This window comes from Emys orbicularis, chromosome 8 (assembly GCF_028017835.1).
Source record: "Emys orbicularis isolate rEmyOrb1 chromosome 8, rEmyOrb1.hap1, whole genome shotgun sequence".
Taxonomy (NCBI): Eukaryota; Metazoa; Chordata; order Testudines; family Emydidae; genus Emys; species Emys orbicularis.
Window position 1 is genome coordinate 5,465,393 of NC_088690.1, and position 26,366 is coordinate 5,491,758.

A 26,366-nucleotide genomic window follows, 5' to 3' on the forward strand; every position below is an offset into this window, starting at 1 on the left:
AGTCCCCCAGAGCCTTCCCACAATGGCCCCCCGAGGACAGACAAGTTCTCCTGCAAGTCACCCAGTGGACTGGGAAAGACTTGGAGCATCTCAGCCCAAAGAACCAAGGAACGTGCCCCCGAGTCTCTTGGGGGTTAATGCAGAAACCATGAGGGCACAGAAACGCAGGTGAGACTTCGCTGGGGGCTGCTCACACCAGTTAGGCTAAACTATGTACTCAGACCAGGGGGCTGATCACGTGGGCTAACTGCGCAGTGAAGATACACCCTATGTTTTTGTCGCCAATTGCCTTGATCCCTTCCCGGCAGCTGCTCGTCTTTAGTCCAGCCGTCAGGGGACACAGAGCACACATCTGAGAGAAGGCCCCAAGCATACTCAACAGCAATGGATTTCCATTCTAGGATGTGGCGCTAGAATCACCAGGCCAAGCGTTTCAAAAACGACTTCTGCTTATGGGTGCCTCCATTTTTGGGAACCCAATTTAGGTGCCTTAAGGTGGTCCGATTTTCAGAGGATGGATGCTCGGCCCTATCTGTGAATCGGGATCTTTAAAGTGTCTCAAGCTGGGCACCCAAAACTCAATAGTTGCCTAAGAAAATCTTGGCTAATATCATCACAGATCAATAGTTATATGGGTAATTTCTCTCCTTTCCCCCCCAATGTTTTGACCAGCAGAGGGCAGCAGGGATGTGCAAAGTGTTCTCACCATATTAAAAACCCCACAGAATTCAACTTTTTAAAAACTTTATAGCAAATTCCACAATCACAGGCCAATGCAAACAGTCCAAACCACCACCCCCAGAAAAAACGTGTGTAAGATCCAGAGAACAGTCTTCCTTAGCTTTCCATGGGTTTACATCAGGCCCTTTGTTACTCAAGCTTAAACCTGGAGAAACTCCACTGAAATCAGAGGAGTTACTCCAGATTCACAGCACCACCACCCAGGGCGGAGTCAGGCCCAAGAACTTTCAAACTGGCTTTGCAGAAACGATTTCCCTTTTCCGTAATTACCTTAAGAGCGGGCTCTCCACATTGCTCCTAGTACGGTGACATGAATTTCAACGCGCCGCTGGACAGTCCGAACAGGTGAGTGGATCGTAAACGGGTATATTTACATCACTGCCAAATAGGATTGTAGGGGTCGTTGGATTGCTCGTCTGGGTCTTGGAAGATGTGGGTTCAATTCCCTGCTCTCCCAGTGTGCCGAGGACATGCGGGTGTGTGTGTGTGTGCGCGAGCGCTCCAGTCTCCGGTGGGCAAGGGGGGGCAGAAGGGGAGGAGCATAGGGGAAGGGGCTGGGAGTAGCCTCCTGCAATGGCACATTCACCTGCAGCCCATGCAGAGAAGGAAGGGTCAGAAAGTTAGGAAAGGGCTCAGGGAAATGCAGCAAGGTCTGGGGTGGAACAGGCCTAGACTGCTGACTAGAGGGTCCCTGAGCCAGAACGCGGAGTAGAGGGTGGGCCCAGGTTCTCCAACCAGCCACTGGGGAAGTGGCACCAGAGGGGCAGTGAGTAAGGAAACTGTTGGAGCCTGTGTGTGAGGAGAGACTTTCCTACCCCCCGCGAAGGGGAAACCACAATAGTGACCTGAGTCACAAGGGGGCCACCGCACACCTGGGGTGAGAGAGGGGCTGCAGACAGAGAGAGGCGGCGGGACAGTGCACAACTGCAGAAAGGGGCATCGACCTGGTGAGCTATTCCCAGAACAGCCAGGAGGAGGCGCCATACCTGCCGTGAGTGGAGCACCCCGTGACAACTACCTCCACAGCGGATATGAATGATGAGGGAGCAAGTGACGTGACCTGTCTTGGATGTGCTAGGTTTTCATTTCTGCCAAGGGACATTAGAGATTCCTGGTGCAAGCCGACGGACATATCGGAGGAGAAGATACGCGGGCTGGAAGTGCAGATTTCAACCCTGAATAGCATTCGAGAAGACAAACTTGTCTTGGACAACCAGACTTAGGAAGAAATCGAGCCCACAGGGGAAGGATCCGTGACAAGGCACTGGGAAAGAGTGGAAACTGAAGGACAACTGGCCATCTGGGACCAAGAGGGGAAAGAGAACCATGAAGCGGGGTGCTGGAATGGGGAGGGGGCCAGGACCCTCCCACTTTTCACCACAGGTCCTGCCCCTTGCCCCTCCCCTTCCCCCCGAGGCTCTGCTGCCCGGCCAAGCTGGGGAGCCATGAACCTTCCATCTGCCTGGGGTGGGGGGAGGGGCCTGAGAGCAGCTCCCAGCCCAAGGCCCCGCCCCCTGGGCCCCCAACCAGGGCAGATGGAGGGTCTGCAGTTCCTCAGGCAGCTCTTACCACGGCCCGTTCTGCACATGCTATGGGTCAGTCTTCGCTGAGGAGTTAACGCAGGTGATCGGCAACCGGATCTGAGCGCCCAGGTTAGCCTAGCCCGGGTGCGAGGGCCACAGTGCAAAGCCTTACTCGCGTTACTGTGTCCTCACGGGTGCCGCCCTCCCAGTATGTGTATCACTGGGACTGCAGGTGTCACATCCCAGGGTTCTCTGTGCTGCACTCAGCTGAGCTGCTCTCCTGATTCCTTCCCAGTGAATTGTGGGAGAACTCGTCTGGGCCCGCAGGGGGGACTGTGGGACGGCACTGGAGGACTAGCAGCACTGGAGTGATGTAATCTGCACCCTCACTGCAAAGTGGGTGGGTTACCAGCCCGAGTGAAAGCAGTACCCACGCTCTAACCTGCGCCCTGGGCCAGGCCAGCTAGCCTGGGCGTGAAGTACCAAACTCAGGGGAGAGGGTTGTGCGTGTGGACGGGAGGGAGGCTACAGGCAACGTCTGAGTAAGAGTTAACTTTGCAGTGAAGACAGACCCTACGAGGCCTGGACCGACTTACGAACAGCTCTGTGCCTCAGTTTCTCTGCCTAGAATATGGGGAAAACAATACTTCCCAGGACCGTGGTGTGAGCCTTAGGCCTGGTCTACACTCAAAGATTAGATCGACCCAGCTCCGCCGCTCAGGGCGGTGAAACGTTTTGCCCCCAGTCGCCATGGTTAGGTTGACCTAACCCCCAGTATAGCCGCAGCTAGGTTGACAGAAGAATCCTTCCATTGACCTAGCTACTTCCTCTCAGAGAGGTGGATCAACTACAGGAATGGAAACAAACGCCTTGCATTGCCGCAGGAAGCATACAGCTGTGCTGCGGTAGCGTCGACATAGCCGTAGTTAGCGAATGCTTGCAAAGAGCTCAGAAATCCTAGAATGAGACTATGGCAGTGCCAGGTATTGTATTGGAATGTCAGTGCTGATGCGAGCCCCACCACAGCCGGGCACGCCTCCCCCTCCCGCCGCCTGGAAGGGGCAGGATACAGCGATTAGCCGGAGAATAGAAAGCACCATCAAGTTATTTAATTAAACAAAGGTTGTGCCATTAACATCACTGCTTGATGCAGAAGGCTGGCTGGCGCAGCATTCTAACCCCGCAGCGTTCTATCCTGCCCGTCGTTCAAAGGTTTCTTTTCTTCCTCTGGGTCAGCGTCTCCACCTCCTTCATGAACCGCAGGCACAGCTCCTCCTGCCACGGCAGAGCCACGCACTGCACCGCCACGGGCAGCCCCATGCCTCCCCGGATAGCCTGACAGAGAGAGGGAAACAGACTGACGCCCGAAGTCCAGGGGAAGCCGCCGAGGGCGATACAAGTTGGGGTTAGATGTTCAGCTGCGTGTGGGTGTTCTCCCTCTGTGCTACCCCAGCTCTGCGCAGACAGCCGGCACAGGAGACCTCGAGCGAACTGCCCAATGACCACCAGATCCGTTAAGATCTTGAGCTGTTCGATCAAAACATTTCTACTTATTACACTGTGATCCTGACCTTATCTTTTAGGAGGGGTCAGTGTGTTCCTGTTATCCATGGGGAATGTTTTTATACCATCCTTGATATCGGGATGTGTTTGCATGAGTGCTTTGTGCCTAGCACTTCTTAGGAACGTGTATTTCTGCAATATCAGCCCTGTTCTTGCCAGATTCAGTGAACTTGCAGGCAGAGCCTGACGCTTGCTCACAGCCTGACTTTGGCTCACTTTGCTTTATATCAGCAAAGCTTGCCCACTACTTTAGGTCAGGCCTCATACCAGGCCTCTGATACAAGGCCTTCTCTCTCAGGCGCTCTTCCTACTACACAAGTCTCCTGAGAGCGGTTAGCAACTGACCTTTACAAAGACCTTGTCCCACCAATCGTTATAGTGTCCTCTGTAGGTCTTCAGCTCTTCCTCATCCTCCTTCGTCACCGTGGTGACAGGCACAACCCCGGCGGGGAAGTCCAAGTAGTTATACAAAATAGTGTAACTCGCTGCCACTGCGAGAGAGAACAAAGAGGTGTCGCATTCAGGTTACCAACTGTACCCAGTTCTAACGGAAGAGCCTCCTTTTATTTCAGCTATGACACCAAGAGCAAAGATTTTTCATTGGTGATCGACTCCCTTTGTGAGGGAGGCGCTAACATTGTTAGCTTAGAGAAGATTTCACTGCTGGTTCCTCACATGCAGCATGGTAGGAACATTGGACCATAAAAGGCCTGACAGCCTCTCTACGTCTGTCTTCTCTTTTGGAGGTCACTCCATCCAAGAATACCTCTTTTCCAGCAGACATTTCTCAAACGCCTGCCAGCTACCCTTCTCTATTCAGGGGCTTATCCCACGTCCATCACCACAGTATCTGCTCCCAAGATTATTCCATACACAGACTACGCAACTCTCTGTAAGAGCCACAGTACTGCGAAAACTTCAGGCTGTGCCGGGGAGGATATTAACAAAACATCAGGGGTAAAATTTTCAAAAGTGTGCAAGCAACTTAGGAGCCTCCATACCATTTTCAGAAGTGACTCAGGCACCTAAATACCTTTGAGGATTTGGGCCTAAGTCCCACTGACTTCAAAAGGAGTTAGGTGCCCAAATATCTTTGAGGATGTAGACCTATGTGGCTAGGTCTCATTGACTTTCAATGGGACTTGGTCTAAGTTATTTTTGAAAATGGGATGTAGGTGCTTTTGAAAATGTTATCGGGCATCCTTTGCTACGTGTCCTGTGGCTGTGGTCTGACTTACAGGTGGACAAGTGTCATCAAACTCAGAGAATTCTGCAAAGAAACCACTGCAGTGAGACAACATTAAACTCTCCGGCATTAATGCTCGGAAACTGGACCAACATTGAAAGGAATTTTTAACAAGTGCCTCCTGAACTGGTATCAAAACTGGTTGAGTTACCAGCGTAGACAGGACAAAACCACTCTCGGCATGGAACGAAGCCTCAGTCACGCTTTCCAAAACAATATTGAAGATGGTTTGGTCCAATCTACATTAGAACTAACCCATTTTCAGCAATGGTTCAACTTCCGAGCATTGGCAGGGCTTTCCAGGGAGAAGAAATCTCTTGGTGCTAGGATATACCCGAATGCAGGGCTTCCGAACCTGGGGGCTGCGACCATCCTGGTCTTTCCATGTTGCTAAATGTCCTAGCTGGGTCCTAGATAGATCCAAGCTAGAAGGACAGGAGATCCTGAGGTAGGCTAATCTCCAGCCATTTCACAGCAGACTGCGAGGGCTATTACGCAGAGTCAGAGTTCCTTGAACAACCCAAAGAGTTGAGATGGGCCCGACTCTAGAAGTTCCCAAGGAGTTCTACCTGAGAGCTTCCCAGGAAATCCAATCTGAAACGCAGGGCCCACAACCGGACACAGCATCACATCCAGGTCCAGCTTCCTCCATTCGGCGATGAATTCTCGGCAATACTCCTAAGGAGCAAACACACACTTGGAGTTCAGCATCAATAAAATCATAAAAATGATCCTACCAAGAACAGACTTAAAATAATAAACCCAGGGCCAGATCCAAATTCCTGCTGAAGTCAATGAAACAAAAACCCCTTTCCATTGGCCTGTGGGTCAGGCTCCAGGTTAGCAGGATCGTCAGTGGGGCTCCACCATTAAACAGCTTTTTAAGTGTTCTTGGCGGTGGGAGTTTGCCAGGACATCCCTCCTCCTGACAAGGCTCCCAGCTGTTACGATTTCAGAACAGCAAACAGTTTTCCAGTCTTTTCTCAAAGCCTGTACATAATAAACCACAGTATTTGGCACCTGTCAACCGCCCAACTCAAAGTGCTTTCCAATGGTGGGTAAACACCAACACCCCTGGGAAACTGAGGCACTCAGCAATCAAATGACTTGCCCAAGGTCATGCAGCAAGCCAACGGAAGAGTCAGGACTAGAACCCGGATCCCCTGTCTGCCCTATCCCCTTCCTCCCACTGGTGAATTGCTGAAGATAAAACACAACCTATGACTGTTCTCACACAAGACAGTGTTTTCACAGGGCTGGCTGGAAAGCAAGAATTCTGTTTTGTGAAACATTTTGAGGATTCAGAATTTGGTTTCGTTCTGCGTCTCTCTCTCTGGCTAATGGATATTATTTAGACAAAGTGGATCAGCTCCAACAGAAGAGACAGAGAGACTCTATAGCCTGGTGATGAGAACACTCAGGAATTCAAGTCCCTGCTTCAGATCCCAGGTACAGTAGCACCTCAGAGTTATGAACCCCTCAGGAATGGAGGTTGTTCGTAACTCTGAACAAAACATTCTGGTGGTTCTTTCAAAAGTTTACAACTGAATATTGACTTAATACAGCTTTGAAACTTGACTAGGCAGAAGAAAAATGCTGCTTTTAACTCTCTTAATTTGAATGAAACAAGCGCAGAAACAGTTTCCTTACCTTGTCAAATCTTTTTTTAAGCTTTCCCATTTTTTTTTTTTGGTTTTAGTCATTTGCGTTTAACACAGCACTGTACTGTATTTGCTTTTATTTTTTTCGTCTCTGCTGCTGCCTGATTGTGTACTTCTGGTTTCAAATGAGGGGTGTCGGTTGACCGGTCAGTTCGTAACTCTGTGTAAACCTGGATTTCTCACAACCCAGAGGGAGAGTCTCTCTCTGGTTTTGACCAGAAAACAGTGTCAAAAAAAGATTCCTGACCAGCTTTAGCCACCAAAACGAAAGTTAGGCTCTTAAATGCCTATTTAGGGTCCTGAATAAAAGTGGCCTGATTTTCAGAGCTGCTGAGAATTTGCAACCCTCGTTAAGTCACTTTCGGAGCTTCCGGTTGCTCAGTATCTTTGAAAATTACACCACTTCTATTTAGGAGCCTAAATATGCATTTAGGGTCCCCAGCTTTAGGCACCGGGATTTGAAAGTGTCGGCCAAAACACTCCTCGGGAAAAGAGCAGATCCCAACGCCTTTGTTTAATTTGCCATCACTCTCAGTTAGAAGGCCCAGGGAGCGGAGTGTATCCTCTGTATTTGCCAACAGTAAAGCTATGGAGCAGAGACCTGATTAGAATACGCAGGAGAGGAGCTCCTGGGAACGCCTTGTTTTCATACACTGGACAGCAGGTTACACACTGCAAAACTCACAGAATTATCCAGAGGCAATGTGGTCTAGAGGACAGAATCCAGGTCTCGGTCCAGTATTCCAAACTCTACCTACCACCAACCTGCTAGGTGACCCCAAGTAAGTCATGTCTCTCTGTGCCTCAGTTTCCCCTCTTATTCATTGTCTAGAGAGTAAGCTCTTTGGGATATGAATGGTTTCTTACCATGTGCGTACAGCACCGAGCACAGTGGAATCCTAGGCCTGGTCTACACTAGGAAATTAGGTGGGTAAAACTACATCGTTTAGGGGTGTGAAAAATCCACACCCCTGAGCCACGCAGTTAAACCAACCTAACCCCCACTGTAGACTGCACTAGACCGACGGAGAATTCTCCCGTTAACCTAGCTGCCACTCCTCGGGGAGGTGGAATCCCCACGCCAATGGGAGAACTTCTCGCGTAGTATTTTAAGCGTAGATAAGCCCCTGATGTTGGCCGGGGCCTCTAGGTTCTATCATACTAATGACTTCCAAGCTTTTTATTGTCCTTGAAAGAATTTCTCCTTGTTTAGTGGACCCGACCTAGAAGGACACCCCCAATTCAATCCTAGCTTCCAAGGAGATATTTCAGAGCTGCCATAATAAATGAGCTGAGCAAATATATTGGACTCTATCCTGGTTTACCCTACAAATGTTTAGGGCCGGACCCAAGTAACTGGTAGCCTTTCTGCTGATGTCAGTGAGCACTGAATCAGGCCTGACAAAAGAGATTAAAGAGCAGAACCAACTGTTCCGGATGGTGCTTTACCTCAATCTCACAATGAAGTTTCCAGAGTTCTTTCACCGACCTACAGATGTCAGAAAGAAATTTGAAAGAATTAAACTCAATTGCAAGAGACAATTAAAAAGAAGTGGCTTTCGCATCCCACAATCTGCTGGCATAGTGTGCAACTGAGAAAGTGGGGGGAGTGGTTACGACTTGACTGAGGTTGGCTAAAGACATAGGGTGAAATACAGGTCAATGGGAGTTTTGCCATCGACTTCAGTGAGGCCAGAATTTCATCCATTCTATATTACAAGTAAGGATTTCAGTATTGGGCCGTGGCAGGACAGAGCCGGTCATGGGGAGGCACCATCAGAAGACAGCTAGCACATTCCGGACAGTGGTTCGGTGATACCTGCAAGGTGGATTCTCCATCATTTTAAAATCAAGCTTGGAGGGTTTTCTAAACGATCTGCTGTAGGATTGATTTCGGGAAAGTTCTATGGCCTGGGTTAGACATAGGCTTGGAAAGATTCGATTTTGAATCAGTAAATGTTGGTAAACGATTTCACCGAACACACACAAACTGATGGGGAAAAAAATACTTCCATAGGTGATATCCGAAATGTACAGATAGGTGAAGCTAGAAAAACGCTGCCTGAGAACTTAAGAGTTTAATTTAAGGCTATTTACTTTGCATATTTTGACATGTGATGTTGACAATGCGGCTGAAGCTTTAACTTTTACATCTCGATGTCTACTCTGATTAAATAAGTATTGTCTGACCCCTCACCCCATAATTTCCGGCAACTATGAAAATTTCAAATCGAGACAAAGAAAAATTCTTTAAAACATCGATATCACCCATCAGGCTTGAATTCTGCCAAGCCTAGTTACAGAGGAGATCAGGCGTATTCCTTCCAGAGGGAATTGTCATTTCAGGGCACACGTTGGGCGAGATTCTCACCCTGCTCTGGTCCCTTTGCATCATGTAAAAGGGCTGGAGCGGTGTAAAGTGTCCCTAAAAGTCCTGGGTTAGGAGCCAGCCGGGGGCGTGGGGGCAGGAAGGGTGTGTCCGAGGCAGGGTCCCAGTGTGCAGTGCTGCAGAGATTCAGGAGCTGTGGCCCACAGGGCAGCCTGGGAAGGTTAGAACATAAGAACGGCCATACTGAGTCAGACCAACAGTCCGTCTAGTATCCTGTCCTCTGACTGTAGCCAATGGCAGGTGCTTCAGAGGGAGCATTTTATTGCGGAGGCATAATATTATGAGGTTAATTTTTAAACTCAATATGGTAAAAACACAGAAAAGTAGAGCGAAGCCCTGATGTATTTGTTCAGGCTCAGAATTATTTACCTCTCGTTCATGTTTCTCAGGACGTTTGCTAATCTAGGCACCTAGAGGGGGAAAAAGGAGGAAAGAAAACTGACATGGAATACAGGTTGTTTGTTTGTTTAAAGATACGTCTAACGGCTCAGATGACTCTGGCTACAACAAATGTACATTTGGGAAATTAAAGATGAGATGTGCATGTCTAGTGGTTTGAGCAGGGGGCTGGGAGTCAGAACTCCTGGGTTCCATTCCCAACTCTGGGAAATAGTGTAAGGTAGTGCTTAGAGGAGGGGACCGGGGGTGAGGACTCCTGAAGTCACTTCTTGCTTGCGTGACCTTGGACGGGTCACCCTCAAAACGGGGATACCACCACTTCATTGCTCTCACCCTTTGTCTGCCATGTCCCTTTAGAGCACGTCTCTTTGGGTCCATCTACGCTCAAGATGGAGGTGTAATTTCCAGCTCAAGTTTAAATACATTCTTACTATATGTATGTACCGCACCTAGCGCAATGTGCCCCAGATGTCAGTGTAATACAACGAACCAACCGACAGATCTGTAACCAGGCCCAGGTTTGGACCCAAGTTCTGACAAAGCTGGACTGAGTTTTGCTTTTGTACGGAAATCCCACGCTGCATAAATTGAGCCTGATTTGACTAGGAATAGACAGCGCTGGGTGAATAATATTTCTGAATAGTTCAGCCAAGTATCCCCCTCCACGCCCCCAAGTGATAAACGAAGTACCTGGGAGCACACTGGGGCATTATCCAGCCAGCTCTGCAGATGGGTGAATACAATTTGTCCAGTAAGTTACCCGTAATTCCCACCCACCCGTCTATCAACAAGTCATTCACCTCCCTGTGCGACCGGCTCCAACAGTGAACGTTTCGCTCGGCTCTAGTTCAAGGTCATGGCAAAGTGGGAGAAACTGCCATTCCCTGCCCACTTGGAAGAGAGGCAAGCCCCAGACCACACCCCTTCTCTCACTCATGGTACGGCTACACTGCGGCTGGGGGGTGCACTTCCCCGTCTGGGCAGACGTGTACACACTAGCTTGGATTGAGCTAGCGTTGCTAACAGGCTAGCGATCTCAGGACGTACCTATCCCGAGCTGCCGTCTGAGACGCCATGGCCGCGCTGCTACTTTTAGCACCTCTGTGCTGCTGTGTGGACCGGATCGGGCCATGATTCTTAAGGAGTGAGAAGGGGGTTCCCATCCAGAGATTGCCAACTGAGCCAAATCACACATGTCGTGATGTGGGCTCTTCTCTGCTCTGGTTACAGCTCAGCTGAAACACCTTTCATGAGGAACTCCAGACTGAACTGGCCATCTGCAGATCATTGCGGGAGGTTTAGGTTGGATATTAGGAAAAACTTTTTCACTAGGAGGGTGGTGAAGCACTGGAATGGGTTCCCTAGAGAGGTGGTGGAATCTCCATCCTTAGAGGTTTTAAGGTCAGGCTTGACAAAGCCCTGGCTGGGATGATTTACCATATATACTCGTTCATAAGCCGAATATTTTTGGTAAAAAAGCGATGCATCGAAGAGCGGGGGTCAGCTTATAAATGGGTCTACACCAAAATTTGATGATTTTAAACTCTATGGAATCATTGAATTGAATATCTAATACATTGCTATTTTGTTTACCTGGAGTGTCTGCAGGCACGGAGCCCCTCAGCTCCCTGGGGCTGAGGTTCGACGTTCCCAGCCAATGGGAGCTGCGGGAACTTCCCGCAGTTCGCCGTTCCACAGCTCCCATTGGCTGGGAACGACGAACTGCGGCCACAGGGAGCTGAGGGGCTCCGTGCCTACAGACGCTCCAGGTAAACAAAACGTCCCGACCCGCCAGCGGCTTACCCTGACGGGCTGGGAGCCAAAGTTTTCCAACCCCTGAAATATAGGGTCGGCTTATGAAAGGGTCATACAGTTTTTGCTATTTTTACTTATCCGTCTTGGGGGGGGGGGGGTCGGCTTATAAACGAATGGGCTAATGAATAAGTATATACGGTAGTTGGTGTTGGTCTTGCTTTGAGCAGGGGGTTGGACTAGATGATCTCCTGAGGTCCCTTCCAACCCTGAGATTCTATGATTGCTATTTCTCTCCCCCTGTGTATATTGCCTGCCTTCTTAGACTGCAAGCTCTTTGAGGCAGAAATGGGGTCATCCTATGTCTATGGCAAATGCCCAGGCATACTGTGGACACTGCCGGAATACAGATAAACAGTAATAATCTCCATACACAGATGAGCGGTGTACTGTGAGCCACCTATTTAAATTAGCTGAATAAATATGTACAGCAAGTGGTGGCCCCGAGGTGGCTGCAAAGGAGCAGGTGGGAGTCGCTTGGACGGGCACGGTGCAAAAATCAAAGGAAGTGGTGCTTAAAAAGAGACGCAGTGGACTGGAAACGGCTGATTAAAGACAAAAATGTTTCTACCTTAGGGACTTCGCTGGCCCCCCACGATGGTAGAATCGTCAGTGTATTTATTCTCAGATAGGAAATGCTCTTATCCCTGTTGTAGAGCTGGGGATCTGAGGCCCAGAGAGGCTATGTAACTTGCCCAAGGTCACACAGGGAATTGAACCGCTAAGTCTTAGGCCAGCACTCAAACCACTGAACCATTCTAGGTACGATATTTTTTGCAGCTAGAAAGAGGCACATGCAGGGGGTTCCCTTGCCCATGGGCTGTCCGATGTCTCCTCCCCCAAACCCTGCTAAACTTCTCAGGGCCAAGTTCTGGCTTACACCACTCTGGCAGCACAAAGGGGCCTTAAAGCAGCAAATAATGTATGCCGACGTTAAGCCCTCTTTACACTTGTGGAGCGGTGTAAGGGGGTCTCAGTGCAACTTGAGAATCAGGCCCTCAGCGCTCACCTTAGTCACCAGCTGTTCAATACATTCTAAGTAGGTTAGCAATAAATGAACCTTACTATTGGTTTGACAATCCAGGACAAGAGTCTTCTTAGCCAGCCTGGTGCTTTACACAACAGAAGTAATTGTTTAATGTTGGGATCTTCTGGCTCCCCTTTGCTGAAAGAGAACAATACACTCAGTTTATTAGGCCTTAAGTACCTCAGCTCTCATACCATCAACTCCCCTGCATGGCATGTTAACTCTGAACTCCATGAAATACTCCACTGGGTTCTCCTGAAAGCTGTAATTCTAACATTCCTGAGCAGAACAGCCAACCTAGGGTTCAACTCCAAATTTATGTTCTTAGGCTGCCAACACTACTGATATCAGCGGGTGTCAGCTACCCTCAATATCCAGCAGATCTGCTTTTCTATCTAGCTACTCCCCCGCCCCCTTCCCCATCACTACAGTATCTGAGCACCTCACAATCATTAATGGTTTTATCCTCACAATAGCCCTGTGAGACAGGAAAGAATTATCCCTCATTTACAAACAGGAAACTGAGGCATAGAGAGGTTAAGTGACTTGCCCAAGGTCTCACGCCGAGTCTGTGGCAAAGCACTGACCCGAGGTCTTTGGAGTCCCCGTCCAGCACCTTAACCAATAGTTTGGCCTTCACCCCTCTTTGTCACTTGGCCTTACCCAACAGACTAGCCTTCATTCCCATTTGCATTTTTTAATGAGACCCAGATGCACATTTTTTAATTCCTAGAAATACAGATGCAGACGCACATACAAACAGTTGCTCGAGAGGATACTTACAAGCGGTCCAAAAAGGTGGCGCACCCGTCTGCAAACAATCCTCTTACCGAAATATCAAACATAAAGTATTCAATACGACAGGGTTTGAACGGCACCAGCTAAAAGGGACAAACGACAGTGGGGTATGAGATGCTTTAGTGATGCAATACAGCGAGTGGTACGGAACTGGGATGGGGGCATGGTTAAGGGCTTCTGCCTCTGTACATTAGCACAATTCACTCACACCCTGTTCACCAGGGTTCACAAGGAATATCTGATGCTGATGTTCCAGCCCCCAAACCTAACAAACCCCCGGAGGACAAAGAAAGCTGCTATTCCTGCACTGGGTGGCGGTGAGCCCGAGTCTGCTTAGAGCACTTGAGCACATAGTGATGGAGCAGCTGTGTAAACTTGCACCCACAAAGAGTTTGGCCCAACGAAAAGCAAATCTGCAGCCAGCAACTGCTCTGCTCACTCTGTATACAGCCCCTGTTCCGAATCATGATGGAAACTGGAGAAACAGACCTGATTTCTTACACTATTATGTCTGCAGTGCTCAAAAGGGATCCCCCAAACAGTGGGGACCCCTAGGAATTTAATAGGGTCCCTAAAGAAATTAAAATCCTACAGAATTGAATAGAGAAAGAGCCTCTCTGTAGGTTTTTTGAATCTTTCTATACAATTCTATTCCAGGGATATAGTTGTCTATCGAATTCTATAAAGTGGTTTTAATGTTGTTATTTTCTATTGCATTCACAAGGAATTGGAGAATTTTAAACCAGTTACTGAAATGTTGCATTTCTCAATTAAAAAAATAAAAAACCCAAGATGCACAAGTTATCGGACAACTGACCATTTATTTCTTGCAGTAAGCGTACGCTAATATCATGGAGGATGCTTTCGGGATAGCTATATACTGGAGCCCAAGGGTGAAGTCCTGACTCCATTTAAGTCAATGGCAAAATTCCCACAGACTTCACTGGGGGCTTGATGTGAAGTGTTTAGAGCAGGCTTTGTGCAGGGAAGCCCTGATGCGTGCTCTTTGGGTGGGACGCAGACTGAGGCATGAAAGAAGTGGGGAAGGCTGATATGTACACCGATAACAGTTAGGCAGGGCCTGTCTTTTAGTTCTGTGTTTGTACAGCGCCTAGCACAATGGGGTCCTGGTCTAAGTTCCCTCTAAGCTGTGCGGCCGCGCAGCAGGCTATCAAGGGCCGCGCAGGCGCGCAGCCACAGGGGCCTGGACTACGGCTGGGGAGAGGCGCCTCTCCCCCGGCCCTGACCCCGGAGAGGGCTGGCGGGAGTCCTCTCTTCCTGCCGCAACCCCGGGGCAGCCTGCACCCCAAATCTCTCATCCCCAGCCCCACCCCAGAGCCCTCACCCCCCGTAACCCAACCCTCTGCCCCAGCCCTGAGCCCTCTCCCGCCTTCAAACCCATCCCCGGCCCCACCCCAGAGCCTGCACCCCCAGCCAGAGCCCTCACCCCCCCTACACACACACACCAACCCTCTGCCCCAGCCCTGAGCCCCCTCCCGCACTCTGAACCCCTCAGCCCCACCCCCGCCACACATCACCTCCATATTGGTGCACATAACAAAATTCATTCCGCACATGGATGTAAAAAACGAGAGGGAACATTGGTCCTGGCCCCCAACTAGGGCTCAGAAATGCTACCGCAATACACACAAGTGTATGATTGTTATCAGTACCGTATGGCCTGCGTTCTCCAGAAGCTGCTTGGTCTCCAGAACCGCCCGTCTCATGGAAGGACCTGGCATCGTAAAAGAATCAGTGTCATAATATCCTACGCGGAGGGGCCGTGAGCTGGAGAACACCTGGAAGAAAGGGTTTTAAGGGAAGGTTGTTGGTGGTGGTAGTAGGGACGAAAGTGAAGCTTCTACCAAGAATGACAGTCACATTTGAGGCTTTAAAGCCAGGAACATACATCTATTAAATCAATCCCACTGGGCGAGACTTGCAGGTTCCCTTGTGTCAGCTTTCACATCCTCCCTCTGCCCGTACACCGATGGGTACAGATCATAGAAACGTAGGGCTGCAAGGGACCTCGAGATGTCAGCAAGTCCAGCTCCCTGCACCGGGGTGGGACCAAGTAAACCTAGATCATCCCAGACAGGTGTTTGTCCAACCTGATCTTAAAAACCTCCAATGACGGGGATTCCACAACCTCCCTTGGAAACTTATTCCAGAGCTTCACTATCCTGAGAGTTAGAAAGTTTATCTTAATATCTAACCTAAATCTCCCTTGCTGCAAATTAAGCCCATTGCTTCTTGGCTGACCTTCAGTGGACATGGAGAACAATTGATCACCATCCTCTTTATAACAGCCCTTGACATATTTGAAAACTATTACCAGGTCCGCCCTCAGTCTTCTGTTCTCAAGATTAAACAGGCCCAGTTTTTTTAAACCTTTCCAGGTCAGGTTTTCTAAACCTTTGATCATTTTTGTTGATTTCCTCTGGACTCTCTTCAATGAATTCACATCCTTCCTAAAGAGTGGTGCCCAGAACTGGACGCAGTTCTCCAGCTGAGACCGCACCAGGGCCGAGAAGAGCTTGGCCCTGGCGAGGTCTCAGCACCAAAGGCTTATGCGAAGATGGATATAGTTCAGGCACGTTCGGATATGAGTTAAAGTTCATATAACGGATGGTCTTGCAGGTAAAGCCAGAGACCTGCAGAACCTGGGTCTCCTCTTACTCGGCCATTGATTGCACTGCATGCCCCAAGCAAGTCACTCCCCTGCTGCATGCCTCAGTTTCCCCACTGGTAAAATGGAGATTATGCTATATTAACCTCACAGGAGGGAAGGGAGTTGGGGAGATTTAATTTGTTAAAAGTGCTTTGAGATCCCCCAGCAGAATGCAAGTGACTGTTATTGTTCTATTTTCAAAGGTAAAGGATAATGAGCTGCCCATCAGTTGGATGCTCTTGAAACCTGTCTGGTTCTTTACCTCCTCGTTGAAGGGCACCGGCAGCACGGTGGGGTCCAGGCGGAACATGTCGTCACACAGGAGCGCTCTCATGCACAGAGCCAGGCTGTCCACGTCCCTCGCCATTGGCCCTACCCCTACTACAGCTGGAACAAAAAAACCAGAGAGAACGTTCATGCAGTCAAACATATGGACCTTGTGGGCATCTTCAGGGGGCATAGCTTACATAGGAATTGCCATACAGAATTAGATTGGGGTCCTCCTAGTCCAGGATCCTGCCTCTGACAGTGGCCAGTACCAGCTGCAGCTGAGGAACGTGCTAGAAATCCTGCAGCAGGCGAAGATGGGATAATCTGTCCCCAGGGAATGTTTCTGCCTGAGCCCAACAATCAGAGGTTGACTTGTGCCCTGAAGCATGAGGGTTGATATCCCTGCCAGAACTCTTAACCAATCCCTCAATTCTTACTATAGCAACTCTGGATGTTCTCATTCGCCGTATAAATGTAGAAGTCATCTAGGTATCTCTGATACTTATTTAATTTCTAATCAAAAAAATTGCCAAACTGTGTTGAGTTTTGTTGTTGGGTTTCTTTTACGGCTTAACAAGAACCCCCACAGCTCTATCACAAGTGGAGACGGCCTGCGCTGGAAAAGAGGCAGGGAACTCTGAAGAATTCCAGGAAGAGTTGGTCCAAGCTCCGGCCTCCCGCCAAATCTCTTGCTATGCCTCCGCACTCCAGTGAGAGGCGCAACACTCCACAGTTCAGACCTGGAACAGGACATGCAAACTGGTGCCTAATAAGACAGCTAAGGGATTTTGGAAAGGGAAGCGCCAGCAATCTCAGGAAACCTTCAGATGTTTTTATGGCTGGCCCTTGTGACTAGATTAGGAATCGGGATCTGTCCTTCAGTAAGAATGGACACCAGACAGACCAGGCTCTGGCTGAAAACTCAGGGTTTTCATTTGGCCTTTACCAGAACAACCCATGAAAAAAGAACAGCAAAGCACCCTTTATCCAGAATCATGGGCCAGGTGCTCCCTTCAGCACCAAAGTGCAGAATGCAAAATAGAAGAGTCCAAGCAGAAGTACATCTTCCCCAGCCACTTGTCCTGCATGCAAGACGCTCTATCTAGGCATTTATCAATCCCGCATAACCATACTATCCCAGGGTCTACAGCTTTCTGTTACCTTCCACACCCCACCTCCCATGCAAGAGCAGCAGATTATGTGCCTCTGGCTGCGTTAACGGGCAGGTCACCAAGTTCACGTGTCTAGCAAGCCCAACCTCTTGACCTGAATACAACCCCCCAGCTCATCTCCAGAGAACATCTCAGGGTGGGGTTCTCTCACTCTGGCTAGGTTCTTCTCTTGAGCCCCTAAAGGGACACTACATCACTTTGCAGATTCCCAACCATGTGGATCTCGTTTAAGAGGAGCCAAAACCCAAGAAAGAAAGATTCCCCAATAATCAAAAGATAAAATCCTACCTGATTTCTGCCCAGGAATACTGGAGACCATTCCTTTCTTGCTGTGGGGAGAATATAAAGACAGACAACAGAGAAGATTTGTTTTAAGATCGTGGGTGATATTAAGCAACGTGGAGAACCAGCAGAGATTCTCAGCCACCTTCCTGTGAATTGCTCTTCCTTGATATGAGCTGGACCCCAACAGCACTTGAAAACAACTAGGAGTTCCTGAGATAAAAGGAATCGGGTCTATTCTGGAAGGATCTGCTTGCTTTCTTCCCGCTTTCACTTGGTCGTGAATGCTGGAGCCAAGCTTATGGAGGATTCCATTCGCTCACAACCACGGTCATGACCTACCAAAGCATTCACACTTTGGGCTGAAGCTTCGCGGAGTTAAGTCTCTGCCCAAAGGAGAATTTGCATGTGGACAAACCCGGACACAGAAAACCTGGGTTCTAGTTCTGCCACTGGTCTGCTGGGCGACCTGGGGCAAGTCACTCTCTGTGCCTCAGTTTCCCCATCTCTAAAATGGGGATAATGATACTGCGCTTCAGGAAAGTGCTTGGAATCTACTGATGAAAGAGAGTTAGGTAGTGTTAATTAGGTAGCCCTCTCCCACTAAAATGAGAGAGGAGTACCTAATGCCCTTCAGTGCCTTTGGACTCCCAGCCTCTCTCTCTTTACGGGAGGGCTACACGTGGCGGGGGAGGGACTGCGCTGGAAGAGTGCTTCTCATGGGTTTTGCTTTTGCGATGAAAGGAGGAGTTTGCGGAGTTGTGAAAAACTTGTCTGTCAAATGCCAACATAGAATCGTAGAAATGTCGGGCTGGAAGGGAACTCGAGAGGCCATCCAGCCCACCCCACTGCACCAAGGAAGGACTAAGTAACATAGCCCAACCCTGACAGGTGTTCGTCCAACCTGCTCTTAAAAACCGCCACTGATGGGGATTCCACAACCTCCCTTGGTAGCTTGTTCCGGAGCTTGTCATTAGAAAGTTTTTCCTAATATCTAACCTAAAGCTTCCTTGCTGCAGATGAAACCTTCTTGTCCTGCCTTCAGTGGACATGGAGAGCAAGTGATCACCGTCCTCATTATAACAGCCCTTAACGTATTTGAAGACTGTTATCATGACCCCCGCACAGTCATCTCGTCTCAAGGCTAAACATGTCCCGTTTTTGTAACCTTTCCACGTAGGTCAGGTTTCTAAACCTTTTCTCAGATTTGCATGATCATTGCGCATGGTTGAAGAGGTGCCCACTCAACATGCTGGCACGGTGAAGTTGTTACACGGTGTCATATACTTTAGACACATGGGCAACATCCCGGTCCCACTGAAGTCAATGGCAAAACACCCACTGACGTCAGTGGGTCAGGATTTCCACCCCTGGAACGGTTTTCACTGAAGGATGAGTTACTACGAGGCAGCAAGACCCAGCGATACACAGTACCTCAGTCTGCCCCCAGTGGCTTTGAGCGAACAAATCCCACAGAAGGCAGCTGGAATACGGAGGCTTCCTCCTACGTCCGTCCCAATGCCCAGGATGGATCCGCCGCTGCTAATCAGTGCCCCTTCTCCTCCGGAGGAGCCGCCAGGCGTTTTGGTGTGGTCCAGAGGGTTCACTGTCTGGCCAAAGATTAAATTACTGCAGTCGTAGCTAAAGGGGATCAGAAGAGAAAGGACATCGGGTACACACAGGGCTCACTTAAAACCTGATCCAACGTCCATTGAAGTCAATGGCAGTCTTTCCATCAACTTCAATGGGCTTTGCATCAGGCCATTATAGTGTAATATGTAGTCATTTGTTACAGTAGATTTCCCCCCCCCCCTTAGCTAAATACACTGTAATTAACATTGATCTTTTCTAGTTAAGTTTATAGATAAGTGGAGAGGGGGAGAGGGGAAATAATATTACATTTTTTAAAAGCCCACTTATTTGTAGAAATTTAAATTAATTCTATTTTGAACAGCTCTAAAACTGGCGGAAAACGTAGGAAACTGGGAGAGGGAATCATTAGATTTTGCCCCCCTACACCATTTTTCATTCCAATTAGAAATGCTGTCAGTGTTTTTTCATTGAAATTTCAACCAACTCTAGTGACGTATAAACACGCTACGGCAATAAAAATGGGTCAGATCCAATAAAAGGATTCCAGTTACCTTAATAGGGACTGGGGAACGTTGGTCTTCACAAATGGAAGCGCCCCCTGTCTTTTTAACACTTGCACCACCACAGAGTCCTCAGCAGCAGGCTGATTGAGACGCTTCGCAAGCCCCAGGGTGGAATCGTGGCCCTGAGGAAAAAAAAAAAAAAAAATCAAAGGAAAAGAGACGGTAGATTCAAACTTCCAAATGGAGGATTGCAATTTTCTCAGGATTAAGCAGCAGTGTTTGGCACAGTTTACTTTATGAAGCTACGTGTGTGTGTGTATGTCTGCATGAATAACAGTGTGCGTATTCATGTGTACACACACACACACTTACTTTAGAAGAACATTTCAAACTGGCTTGGGGAGACCCATGGCCATGCAGAATGATGCCTGACTGAAGCCCCCAAACAAAAACAAAGAGGGGGAGGAGGGGTTAACAGGAGAGTATCAGGTCACAAGGAGTGATACTAGCATCACCTCATAGCTAAACCTGGAAGGATTAGATTTTTAAACTGGTAAATTTCAGTCATGCTGATTTCACTGTACACACACAAAACTAGGAAAAAATATTTCCAACAATAATTGAAATGTACAGATAGGCAAAGTAAAAACAAAAAAACAAAAGCAACGCGGTTTGAGAACGTAAGAGTTTGATTTAAGGATATTTGCTTTGTATATTTTGACACGTGATGTTGACAATTTGTGTTTTAAGGCTTATAAAGCTTTAACTTTTTGAATCTCAACAGCTGCTATCATTAATGACTGTCTGAAACCCACATTGTCTGATCCCCCCATAAGTTCCTGCAACTATGAAAACTGTATTTGATAAAAATAAAAAAAATGCTTTAAAAAAAAAAAAATCAACAAACACTGATATTATCCATCAAAATGATAAAAAAAAACCTGAATTCTGCCACGCCTACTCACAGCTAAATACATTCCTAATATTGCTTTCCCATGTAAGCAATTCACAGGGCTGGGCTGCAATTGTTACTGAGAGGGAGGTGTCCGTGAAATGATTTCTCTATTAAGAGGTTGCCTACACTGTGGAAATGTTTGCGAGCACCTGTCTTAACCCATCCAGCCATTAATTGACAGAATATGCCTGACCCAGAGGCTGCTACTGACATTACAAATCATGAAGATATAAACAGCTGAAGATAAGCGAATAAGGAAGTGTTTTGCTCACAACATTCCATTAGGCTTATAATCCTGCAGCTCTCAAGCAATTAGCAGATGTACCTTACAGTTAATGGAGTCCTTTATACTGACTGGGACCCCATACAGCAAGTCCTTCTTCTCCTGCCTTTTCACTTGTCGAAGCTGGGATTCAGACTCCTGGAGGTAATCAGTCACACAGTTGATTTCCTTGGTCGCTTGCAGGGCCTTTGGAAAGCAGACAAAGCCAGTGAGGGAGACAGTCACTCCAGAGAGAACCCCACAACCAGGCTGTGTTCTGAAGCTGCCTACATCAGAGCAGACAGTAGCTCTGACCATTCTTTTCCCCATTCAGGCAGCTTTGTTTGAGGACAATTATTTCTGGGTGTGTGCAAAATGAGCATTAGGGAAAGACACCAAGCCACAACCTCAGATGGGGATGGTGGATTAATGAACTGACGGGAGAACCCCTCAATGAGATGGGGTTCTCCCATCGATTCATTAATTCACCTCCCCAAGAGGTGGTAGCTAGGTTGATGTCAGAATTCTTCTGTCAACCTAGCACAGTCTACATGGTGACTTAGGTCGGCTTATCTAAGTCCCTCCAGGGTGTTGATTTTTCACACCCCTGTGCCATGTAGATGGGTCACTCTAATTTTCTAGTGCAGACCAGCCTTTACACTGATGTATTCCAGAGGGGTTACCCTCATTGACCCCAGCTGAGGACCCGGTACAGTGAACAGTGTTTCAACTTATTTGGAGATGTTTCTGTGATTATATTTTAAAAATAACGTGTTGGTCATTAACTATTTTTTTTTTTTAAATAAAGTCAATTCTAAGTACATGTCTAAGTTTACTAGTCATGATTAAGGATATGATTTTGTCACGGATTCCGTGATTTTAGCAGACCTCAGTGACTTCTGGCTCCGGCTGTCAGCCCCCCGCCGGCCGGCGGGGCTTGGCTTCCGTGATTCATTGTTTATTGTCCGTGTCCTGCCCGTGAATTTTAATAAAAGACCCTGTGCCAAAATCTTAACCTTAGACATGGTGATGGAGGACAATGAAAAGCTTGATGCTTTATTTGCCCATAAAAATAAGTTGGTCAAATGGACGTATTGATTTTTGGAAGGCAGAAACTACCATGCCCGAATCCACATAGGCAGATGGAGTGACAGCGTGGGGCCTCGTTGATTTCACTGCCACATAAGCATCAACCCGTATAAGTCCCTTTGTGCAACTGGGGCTTTATTGTTTGTTATTTCCCTTAACCCGAGTTGCAGAATACTCCACAGCAGTTTCCCTAGCTTGGGCAGTGCAGGACTTTGTTAGCAAATCCGGCTTTTTCATGAGTCAGGTCGTGACGTGGTTAAGGATACACACTTTAAGGAATGTTAGCTTGCTTCATAAGCTCTTTTAGGACACAGATGGTCTTTTCATTGAAATGCGTGTACAGCACAATGTGACACTGATCAGAGCCTAGACACTACCCTAATAATAGCTTTTCTTTGTAGTCATCTCGAATTCTGAGGAATTCTGAGCATCCCCTTTGTTTCGCTGTGAATTGTTTGGAAAGGCTTGAGCCTTGAGCCCCAACCACATATTAATAAATAAAATAAAATAATTAATGGAGATATTCCATCTCCTAGAACTGGAAGGGACCTTGAAAGGTCATTGAGTCCAGCCCCCTGCCTTCACTAGCAGGACCAAGTACTGATTTTGCCCCAGATCCTTAAGTGGCCCCTTCAAGGATTGAACTCACAACCCTGGGTTTAGTAGGCTAATGCTCAAACCACTGAGCTATCCCTCCCCCCCCCAAAAAAACATTTTGTGGCACATGGATATACAAGTATTAAGCTGATCACAGAATCATAGACTATCAGGGTTGGAAGGGACCTGAGGAGGTCATCTAGTCCAACCCCCTGCTCAAAGCAGGACCAACCCCCAGACAGATTTTTGCCCCAGATCCCTAAATGGCCCCCTGCAGGATTGAACTCACAACCTGGGGTTTTACCAGACCAATGCTCAAACCACTGAGCTATCCCTCCCCCGTTCTGTTTGCACTGAGCAAGGCTCTCTTTTCAGACCTCCAAGCACAAAATCACACATGGTTTGATTAGCAGCAAGCCTTGGAAATACATCACGTGCATTCCTCACCTTGTCCATGTAGGTATAGAAGACCCAGTCTGGAGAAAGAGAACCGTCCCGGAGTTTCTCGGAGAGCTCCACCAAGGAGAGTGAGAGGATGGAGTCCGCATCTACATCAGGATTCTGAGGGAGGAATTACACATGGCATCCGTACACGTCTATACTTGTGAAGCGCTGGGGAATGTTACTGAGCTCTCAAACGGCTGCTGCAATCTGCCCCAGAGATGGATCTATTTTGGCAGCAGGTGAGGCAATCCCTGTGTATAACCCGTGTTAAATAAAACACCCCCGGATCCTTAAAGGTGCATAGTTAAGGCTGCAGAACAGCGATGACTCTCTGGTTGTCATACGCTCATAACCTTTCAAAACCAGCCGCCTCTGGGCTGACTTTCCCCATGCTTGTTGTCTGCCTAAAGGACTTTTAAAAAGTTCGAACAAAGTCATTTCTTCTGGTTTTTGGATGATGGAAGGGGCAAAACCAGCACCATTTCCTGCCCTGTATTAAAAAAATAATAATTCTAAAACCACTTTTTTTTAAGTCTTGCTACAGCGAAAAAGGACCAAACAGTGAATCTTGACACTGAGAGAGACCCCAGTTCTGCCATTTGGTGTCGGGGGACGCCGTGTGGTGTAAGGGTCAAACGGCAGGATTGGGGCCATGCTCCTTAGATTGAGCAGAACAAGTGTAAAAACAGAAAAGTAACAGCTGACTCAAAGGTCACTTCTGGGGTAGCTCTGGGGAGGTCAGAGAGCTAAACGGCCCCCAGGCCTCTCTCAAAGACCATGAGAAACTCTCAGGCACTATGGAAAAAAGCAAATAAAAACAGAAGTGCCCTTAGGCCCTTTCATCTCAACAGACCTGCTTTTATTTTAGTCCAGACCTTCCCGCTTTCCCCAGCCCCTCCTTTAACTTTCCAGCCTCCTCCAGAAACAAACTCGGGGCTCAATCCTGCAGGCAGCTGAACGCCTCTGACCCTGACCCAGCCAAGCACTTCAAACATGTACTCGCAACCTCAACGTTCAGTCGTCTCAGCTGAAGCCACTGGTTTAATAACATGCCTGAGTGCAAAGCCGGACCAGGGACAGAGTACACTACTCAGCAGCCTGCAGGATTGAGCATTTGGCTCCAACACTGACGCCTGTAGGTTAGTTTACAAACATACACAAGAGAGGTTATGGGAGCAGGGTACGAGGTATCTCTGGAACTCATCCACGCTTACCTTCTCTAGGTTCAGAGATTCCCCGGTGGCACAAGTTACAGAGTAGAACCTTGTTCATCTCAAAATGAGAACTGGCTTTGAAGCAACCCCCCCGGAGCTGAACACACCAGAACTGCATTTGGGTCCATGTGCAATGAAACCCCCTATTTTCCCTTGCCATATATCACTAGCACTGAAATCTGAATCGATCCAAATCTTATTTTTCTAAATAAATGCTGCATCCCGAATATTATCCAGGTAATAAGATGACGTAACTCTTACGCAGCACTCTTCATCAGTAGATCTCAGAGAGCTTTACAAAGGAGGGTAGAAGCTTTATCCCCATTTTACAGATGGGGAAACTGAGGCACACAGGCACAGCAACTCGTCCACGGTCCTCCAGCCGGCTAGGTCTCTTGACTCCCCGCCCATAGCTCTATCTAGTAGACCACACTGCCTTCCTAAACAGCAGGGGCCTACTACACCTGATGAACTATATGCCTTTATATCTGACTCTATTCATCCTGGTGAAATATACTAGTGAGACTCTAGCACTGGTGCTTTCACATCACAGAGTTAAAGTGGGCAGAGGTGATGCAAGATGTGGCTATAATTGGGATGCAACCTCTGAGACTTCAGGCATTTAAAAGAACCTGAAAAAATCTGCTCTCTCCAGTTTTATAATGCTACCACGTGATGCAACAGATTACTCTGTGCATGTGGGTTGCTCATCAATCAAACTCGCTGATCAGCCTTGTGATTAAACTACAGCCAGCGTGGGCAAACAAACAGGGACTGGACAGAGGAGCCAAATTCCAGGACATTATGCCTGCAAGGTGATCCCAAGGTGATCCAGCCTCTCCTTTCTTGCTTTGGGTCTTGCTGGTGCAGGGGGAATTGAAACACACATTGGCCACAGCTCATTATGAACAAAGCACATTATGAACAAAGACACAATGCTGGAAAGCCAGAGAGTTGGCAGTTAATGTTCAATTCACTCTTAGTGCATTGCCCATACACCCCCCCCCCACACACACATCTGGAAAAGTCCCATAGAACTCCGCAGAGAATTCGTTCCCCTGCTGTAGAGTTCTCTACTGAACAAGTTCCACAGGGGCTTGGGATCATCTCCACTAAACCCTATTACGGGGTGGGCAAACCACATGCCGCTCTTTTACATTTAAAGTGCGGCTGACAGAGCCCCCCCCCCCCCAATTCTCCACCTACCAGACTGGGGCAGGGGGGAGCTCGGAACTTCAGCCCCACGGGAGGCACCTGCCAGGGCTTGAGCAGGAACAGGGCTGAAGCCCCAAGCCCCAGCGGGCGCCCTCCCCGCAGGGCTGAAGCCCCCCGGCACGCCCAGCTCTGGAACTTCTGAAGATTATCGTGTGCGGCTCAGAGGATCTCTACATTTGCCCTATTGCCTTGCGACAGGGCCCTGGGGGGGTCTCTCTTTCGGACAGTCGCTACCACCCATCCCTGCCCTGCCGCCCGGTGGCAGCTAAGCACCGCGATCTCTGAATGTCCGCCGGCCACACCCAGCACGCACCAGGCACCGGGGCATCTCCAGCGCGGCTGGGGAAGGTGCCTGGAGCCCGGGGGTCCGGCCCGGCGGAGTTAACCTTGGAACTCAGCCCGGAGCAGCAGCATCGGGGCGCCCACCTGCTCCCGAAACCGCGCGGCGGCCTTTTCCATCCGCCCCAGCGCCAGCTGCCGCCGCCGGCCAGCCTCGGCCAGCTCCCGGCGGAGCCCGCTCCTCCCGCGCCAGCTCAGCAGCAGGGCGGCCGCGGCCGCGCCGCAGAGCAGGGCGGAGATCGCCGAGGCGCCGGCTCCCATCGCGGCGGGCGGGCGAGCGGCTCCAGCAGCGCTCCGGATCTCCAGGCGCAGCTGGGCGGGCGCCGCTCCGCCACGTCAGGCAAAGCCCAGCCCCGTGTGTGAACGCCCCGGCTGGAAAACCCGGGCTGGATTCCCGCCCGGTCGGTGCCGGGGTGTCCCGGGGCAGACAGCGAGACAGGCTGCAACTGCTTGGCCTGAAAAACGTCTCACTTCAGCGGTGTGCAGGAAAGCAGTAAAAATACCCAGGCGTCCTTGTGGCACCTTAGGGACTAACAAATGTATTTGGGCAGAAGCTTTCGTGGGCTAGAATCCACTTAGAATCATAGACTATCAGGGTTGG

The 26,366-nt window shown here is 48.9% G+C and overlaps 1 protein-coding gene across 1 annotated transcript; it reads right to left on the reverse strand.

Moving 5' to 3' along the window:
• Positions 1–3,470: 3,470 nt before the first annotated feature.
• LOC135882645 (fatty-acid amide hydrolase 1-like) lies at positions 3,471–26,103 on the reverse strand. The gene is made up of 15 exons (XM_065409620.1): positions 25,853–26,103; positions 23,001–23,114; positions 20,931–21,074; positions 19,699–19,832; positions 18,989–19,195; positions 17,561–17,601; positions 16,093–16,217; positions 14,833–14,958; positions 13,145–13,242; positions 12,400–12,499; positions 9,493–9,533; positions 8,184–8,223; positions 5,643–5,751; positions 4,173–4,318; positions 3,471–3,599 (listed from the first exon to the last, which is right to left on the reverse strand). The coding sequence occupies exons 1-15, from the start codon at positions 26,024–26,026 to the stop codon at positions 3,471–3,473; spliced, it is 1,728 nt and encodes a 575-aa protein (XP_065265692.1). The 5' UTR covers positions 26,027–26,103.
• Between the last annotated feature and the right edge of the window lie 263 nt (positions 26,104–26,366).